The 7,797-nt window shown below is 35.1% G+C and overlaps 1 protein-coding gene across 1 annotated transcript; it reads right to left on the bottom strand.

Moving 5' to 3' along the window:
• Positions 1-3,019: 3,019 nt before the first annotated feature.
• LOC132736630 (multiple epidermal growth factor-like domains protein 10) lies at positions 3,020-7,360 on the bottom strand (the record flags this gene model as incomplete). The annotated part of the gene is given in 5 exon segments (XM_060723795.1): positions 3,020-3,274; positions 4,149-4,265; positions 4,677-4,937; positions 5,276-5,533; positions 7,188-7,360. Coding segments are annotated over 5 exon segments (1,064 nt in total), but the record flags the coding sequence as incomplete, so codon positions are not given.
• Between the last annotated feature and the right edge of the window lie 437 nt (positions 7,361-7,797).

Genomic DNA, 7,797 nt, shown 5'->3' on the forward strand with positions numbered 1-7,797 from the left:
TGAGCAGGTGCTGTTGATAGCGATGACTGGGCGGTGCTTGATTGGATATTTTTTGCACTTGAACAGAAATGGGGGCACCACTCTATTGATAGGTTTGCTTGTGACTTTAATACGAAGTGTCAGGCTTTTAATTCGAGATTTTGGTGTCCTAATACAAGCGGTATAAATGCTTTTAAACAAACATGGACGGGCCATGTGAATTGGTTGGTTCCACCACCTAGGCTTATCATTAAATGCATAGAAAAAGCTATTTCAGATAGGTGTACTTGTACGCTGATTGTTCCCATTTGGAGATCTGCAAATTATTGGCCGTTAATATTTCCGAACGGAAAAGATTATGCTTCGTTTATTAAAGACAGTTTTCAGTTCAAGCCTGGCGTGTTGACTAGGCGTGGTAGGGGTAGGAACGGTATTTTTGATGGGAGGCCTTTAAAATTTGGGTTGATGGCGTTAAGAATAGAAACAGGTGTTTAATTTCGTTTTATTTTTTCAGGTTTGAAAATAGAAGAGGCTATCATCGACAACATATATGAGGCAGGTGTATCTCCAGAAGGTTTTGGTGACTTACCTCGTAAAATGGCTGGACAGCTATCGAATTCCCGTAGTGATAATACAAACGTTAAATATTTGTCATATTTTAAAAAGTGGGAAAATTTCATCAAAGAAAAGGGAGGAAACTCTGTATTTGACTGATCTTTTGGATAAAATGAATTCGGCTAGTGTTATTTCAGCGACTGTATACAGCATTAAATGGGCACATGGTTTAAAGGGACTTCCGGATCCCACTGACAATTTGTTTGTTAAAAATTTATTAGAATCTGCGAAACGAACTCACGTTAAAGTAGTTAACAAAAAGGAGCCTTTAAATGCAGAAGTATTGATAAGCATTTGTAACGAATTTGAAAATTCAAGAGATATTTTAATTACAAGAGATTTATGTATGATTCTTTTAGGTTTTTCGGGTTTTCTGAGATTTGATGAACTTAGTTCACTGAAATGTAATGATGTTAAATTTTTTGAAGATTATATGTCTCTTAAAATTTCAAAATGTAAAACTGATCAATATCGTTTAGGTAGCGAAGTTGTTATTTCCAAAGGCAAAACCGTTGCATGTCCTTTTAACATGTTAAAACGTTATTTGTTAATTACTGAACAAGATGTTTCTGATGAAAAGTTTTTATTTAGACCTTGTTTTAGATCAGGAAATAATTGTAAATTGATTTACAAGAATAAGCCGTTAAGTTATACAAGGGCTAGAGAGTGCATTTTAGAAAGGTTACGTCCTTTTACGGGTAATTTAAATATTGGCTTGCACTCGCTTAGATCCGGTGGAGCTACCGTAGCTGCTAATGCCGGGGTAAATGATAGGTGTTGGAAGCGTCATGGTCGGTGGAAGTCCGATAGTAGTAAAGATGGCTATGTTGCGGATTCTTTGTCTAGACGACTTGAGGTTTCTAAGATGCTTCTTCTTTAATTGACTCGGACACTTATAAACGCTACGTGAACGTAAAGCCCTTTATTTTTAATGTCTACATGCTTGTCCGGCAAAGCATTTATGAGTTTGTTTTTATATTGGTCCTTTATTAAGGTTATTGTAAAGAGTGAAGGAAAGACAGTTATTTATAATTATAGAATGATATTAAGTATTACTAACTTACTTATAATAACGATTAATTTATTGTTCTCGCTTTAGGAAAACAATATTTATGTGTGTTTGATTTGTCTATGTAGTCCTATGTAGTTATTTGATTCCGTTAGGTATCAGTAAATTGAATTTTAATTATATTCCACTCCACTATCACGTGGAACATATAAAATACCTTACATATATAAACGTTCTACATGTATATGTTCACAAAAGTTAACACAATAATTTACATAATTTTGTACATAATGAGTGCACTGACAACAGCTGCATAGATGAAATAAAAATAAATACAAGAGAAATTATTGAACCAGTTTGGCAAAATATGTAAATGACCCACCGATACACGTAGCGGTATCAGTATCTAACTGGTACCCTTTCTCATTACAAACACAACTGTATCCTCCATCTTCTTCAATACAGTGCTGGGAACAAGGATTGGGGTCAGAAGAACTTTAACGTAAATACTTAGTCGAAAAAGTGCATAATTCTGTCAAAATGCTTGATACAGTAATCTCCTCCTGTCTACAGGTTGGAGTTATGATGATGAACAAGTGTGCAAAGTTTCAAAGCCATATGTCAATGGAAATCGAAAATATTTGAGGTATTACAAAAACTTTAACATAAGTGGTTACGCCGACACCGGCGCCGACGCCGGCGCTCGGTTGACTACAATAGCTCTACTTATGCGTATCGAATAGTCAAGCTTAAAATGGAAAAGTAATTTCCTTAAATTTTAATAAAAACTAAATATTGTTTTCACTGTTCTATTATGTATTTCTTGCAGTTTGATAATTTTTCTGATACAGATAGACATAAGACATTGTTGCAGCAAATGCCCAATAACGTATTTTTGTAAGAAATCTTAAAAACACTGCAGAAGAAAACAAAAACACGTGAACACCCGCTGTTTTTGCACGTTTTTTAATGCGTGACTCAGGGCACCATTTAAGAATAGCTTAATAAAACTGACAAATGTCGTCGTTCTAGCAAGAGGAAAACATAAAAATAGTTTCCTTTTTACAGAAACAGATAACGAAACGCGGAAAGGTCAAATAAGATATGTGCTTTTATTCAAGAGTAGCGCCTTTTATCGTGTTTTAACACCTGCAGAAGCCTTCGAAAACTCCCTCGACCTGCAGGCTTGGGCAATAAATGCTTCCTCGTGCTTCTGCAGATGTAGACGCACGATAAAAGGTGCATAACAATTGACATTTTTATGCCTACTGTCATATTAAGTAAACTACTTGTATAGCCATCATAATACGTGAGAACATAAATGAAAGTTTTATATGGACGATAGTAAGACGTTTTGTTGTAATGTGTTAATCTGGCCATCATTTTCTGTTTATGTCTCGTTTATGTTAACTTTACCTTGACAAGTTCCATCACTGGTCGTAAAATAACCTACGTCACATTTGCAGTAGAATGATCCTTCAGTATTGACACATTTTGAGTTATCCGGACATGTGTTAGTATCGCACTCATTAATGTCATCTTGGCATCTAACTCCACTCCATCCTTCGGAACAATTGCACGCCCCGTTGACAGAGTCACATGACACGGTGTTGTCATTGTCGCAATCACAGGTTTCCGTGCAGTGTTCACCGTAATTACCATCTGGACAGACTGTGTTATTATAAGAGTGAGCATATTACATAGACTATACGCGTAAATGATTCTTATGAAAACAGAACTATCGTTTTTATATAGTTATTTATAATTATAGAATGATATTAAGTATTACTAACTTACTTATAATAACGATTAATTTATTGTTCTCGCTTTAGGAAAACAATATTTATGTGTGTTTGATTTGTCTATGTAGTCCTATGTAGTTATTTGATTCCGTTAGGTATCAGTAAATTGAATTTTAATTATATTCCACTCCACTATCACGTGGATCATATAAAATACCTTACACAGATAAACGTTCTACATGTATATGTTGACAAAAGTTAACACAATATTTTCATAATTTTGTACATAATGAGTGCACTGACCACAGCTTCATAGATGAAATAAAAATGAATACGAGAGAAATTAATGAACCAGTTTGGCAAAATATGTAAATGACGCACCGATACACGTAGCCTTATCAGTATCTAACTGGTACCCTTTCTCATTACAAACACAACTGTATCCTCCTTCTTCTTCAACACAGTGCTTGGAACAAGGGTTGGGGTCAGAAGAACTTCAACGTAAATACTAAGTCAAAAAGGGGCATTTTTCTGTCCAAATGCTTGATACAGTCACCTCCTCCTGTCTAAAGGTTGGAGTTATGATGATGAACAAGTGTGCAAAGTTTCAAAGCCATATGTCAATGGAAATCAAAAATATTTGAGGTATAACAAAAACTTTAACAGAAGTGGTTACGCTGACGCCGACACCGGCGCCGACGCCGGCGCTCGGATGACTACAATAGCTCTACTTATTCGTATCGAATAGTCGAGCTTAAAATGGAAAAGTAATTTCCTTAAATTTAATAAAAACTAACACATACTGGTACAGTTACTTCCTGTTCCGGAATAACCAACATCACAAGAACAATTAAAGGAGCCAATGGTATTGGTGCAACTCTGTAAACAATCATCGGTGCCTTTATCACACTCGTCGATATCTGTAATATTTGAAGACTTAGTAAAACATACCTTTAGGTGGAAGAAAGTGCATGGATTCATAGATATCTGGTACATAACAGGGCACAAGTATATGTTGTATCAATAATGCTCAAGGTAGATGTAAATGTAAATGACACATTGAGATGCTTTTCGTGTTAAGATGAAAATCATGATAAGTTATCATTTGTTTTCACTCAATTTAAAACAAGTTTCAATTAATCGACTGGAAGACTGTCATGCAACAGTAAATGGCAATAATGAGGTTATAACTAGCAATAGAAATTTGACTGCATAATGTTTTAATAAAATGCTAAGTATATCATTTATCAATTTGGAGTTTGGATATAATACGAACTATTTTCTCAAGCGATATTCTTATACAATTCTCTGAAACAAAAAGCAATACTTGCCAATGCATGTTCCATTATCAGCAAGTTCAAAGCCATCTACACAACCGCAGGAATAGGAACCAAAGCTGTTTTCACAAACTGTTTTATGAGTGGTTGTGCACGGATTAACCGAGCATTCGTCAATATCATCAACGCAGAATTGTCCTGTCCAACCTGGTCTACAAGAACATTCTGCAGTCACGTGATGACATGATCGCGCGTTATTAAAGTTACACCCGCATGGCGTAGCGCAGTCTTGTCCATATGAAAAGCCATCACATTCTGAAAATCAATTTATTTAAATAGAAATCGAGGTGCATTTTGAAAAAAAGTGTCTTGTTTATATCAATAGGAGTCGTGATTTGTTCATATTTTAATTTTGTTGTTTGTTTAAGTGTGAACCTCTTAGATGTGTTGTTTGAATAGCTAGCATTCATTCTAATTTAATCAAATAAATATTCTTCATTCATCCTATTTTAATATAAATCGTTGTCATTTTATTTTTTCATCTCATTCCATTCCTAATTGTATGGTGATTTGCATTCAAAATACTAGTATCTTATTTTGCAATGTTTATAGTTATTGACATTTCTTCTACAGTTTATAGTTATTGACATTACCTCTACATGCGCCACCGGTTTTAACGTATCCAGGTACACAATTACATTTGTATGAGCCGTCTGTATTATCACACGTGGAGTTTTCTGGACAAACAAACGTTCCGGCTGCACATTCGTCAATATCTTCACTGCACGTGTCTCCTTGCCAACCAGTCTTACATTTACACGAACCGTTTGTAGCATTACATAACTGTGTGCTGTCAATTGTACAGGCGCACGTGCTGTTGCACTCATAACCAAATGTATTCTGTCGACAACCTGAAAATAAAAGTAAAGTTACTTAAAGATTTAACGAAAACAAGAAATAAATAACAGGAGTATAACTTGCGGATGATGATAACCCCAACATATTGAAACGTACCCGGGGTCTGCTAGCCCGGACACACTTCAATATAGACACATGGGTTCTTCTCAAACAAACGTAAATGGATAAGGAAAAATAGGGACACAAGGACTAAAAGAAACGGACACCTGAAATAAGATAAACACAACAATCTATTAAATATACATTTCACAAACAATAAAATTCATATGTTATATGTTCTGTAGATGGCACTGGCTTGGGCTCCTCATTTTGGGTCAGGAATATTCTTCTGTTACGTCTAGATTATCATATAATATAAGATGAAATAAAAGGCTTCACAAATACGGTGTCAAGTCTTGCCTGTGGTCTGGTACAAATTCTATGGTAGGAATTACCATGAAATGCTATAAGGTTCATGGGTATCTAAAATGGTAACTACAAAATACACTGGTGTTCTACCCTGGTATATTTGGTATGACATATATAAATAGGACTATGGCTATGGAAACTTGGTCTCCAGTCAGGATGTATCATAAATGGAAAATAATGCCAAACTAGATAATTTAATATAAAGCTTCGATGATGAACTATTACTGGCATAAAGTATTATATACCTTTCTGGTGGCTGGAGATACATACATATTCAATAATTAGAGAACAGTGGATTATAGGTGCTCTGGTGGTTATCTACCAAGGTACTGACAATTCTGGCAGAAACGGACTGCTATTTATAGTCTTGGACGCTGGCTGGCTAGCTTGGCGTAGGGTGCCTAGCTTTGGGGTATCGTCATCGGAGAATGACGTCACAACCATCGCAAATATAACAAGAATGAAGTATCTGTACATACTATGTATATAATGATGATTGAATGTCGATGTTATAAAGTAAAGTTGTACTTAACGGTACTTGAGTTGTTTCCGGATACGAGGTTTTTCTCGGACGTAAAATGATGGGTCTGATCGTTACAATATAATATATTGTTTTCACTGTTTTATTATGTATTTCTTGAAGTTTGATAATTTTTCTGATACAGATAGACATAAGACATTGTTGCAGCAAATACCCAATAACGTTTTTTTGTAAGAAATCTTAAAAACACTGCAGAAGAAAACAAAAACACGTGAACACCCGCTGTTTTTGCACGTTTTTTAATGCGTGACTCAGGGCACCATTTAAGAATAGCTTAATAGAACTGACAAATGACGTCGCTCTAGCAAGAGGAAAGCATAAAAATAGTTTCCTTTTACGGAAACAAATAACGAAACGCGGCGGAAAAGTCAAATAAGATATGTGCTTTTATTCAAGAGAAGCGCTAATACCTTTTATCGTGTTTTAACATCTGCAGAAGCTCGCACGTATAAACTCCCTCGACCTGCAGGCTTGGGCAATAAATGCTTCCTCGTGCTTCTGCAGATGTTAAGACGCAAATAAAATGTGCATAACAATTTAACATTTGTATGCCATTATATAAGTAAACTATTATATAGCCATATAATACGTGAGAACATAAATGAAAGTTTTATATGGACGATAGTAAAACGTTTTGTTGTAATTGTTGTTAATCTGGCCATCATTTTATGTTTATATCTCGTTTATGTTATCTTTACCTTGACAAGTTCCATCACTGGTCGTGAAATAACCTACGTCACATTTGCAGTAGAATGATCCTTCCGTATTGACACATTTTGAGTTATCCGGGCACGTGTTAGTATCGCACTCATTAATGTCTTCTTGGCATCTAACTCCACTCCATCCTTCGGAACAATTGCACGCCCCGTTGACAGAGTCACATGACACGGTGTTGTCATTATCGCAATCACAGGTTTCCGTGCAGTGTTCACCGTAATTACCATCTGGACAGACTGTGTTATTATAAGAGTGAGCATCTTACATAGACTATACGCGTTAATGATTCTAATGAAGATAGAACTATTGTTGTTATATAGTTATTTATAATTATAGAATGATATTAAGTGTTACTAACTAACTAATAATGACTATTAATTTATTGTTCTCGCTTTAGGAAAACAAAATTTGTGTGTGTTTGATTTGTCTATGAAGTCCTATGTAGTTATTTGATTCCGTTAGGTATCAGTAAATTGAATTTTAATTATATTCCACTCCATTATCACGTGGATCATATAAAATACCTTACATAGATAACCGTTCTACATGTATATGTTCACAAAAGTTAACACAATAATTTACATAATTTTT

Source organism: Ruditapes philippinarum, unplaced genomic scaffold, assembly GCF_026571515.1.
Source record: "Ruditapes philippinarum isolate M1 unplaced genomic scaffold, ASM2657151v2 ctg25075_1_1_1_1, whole genome shotgun sequence".
Taxonomy (NCBI): domain Eukaryota; kingdom Metazoa; phylum Mollusca; class Bivalvia; order Venerida; family Veneridae; genus Ruditapes; species Ruditapes philippinarum.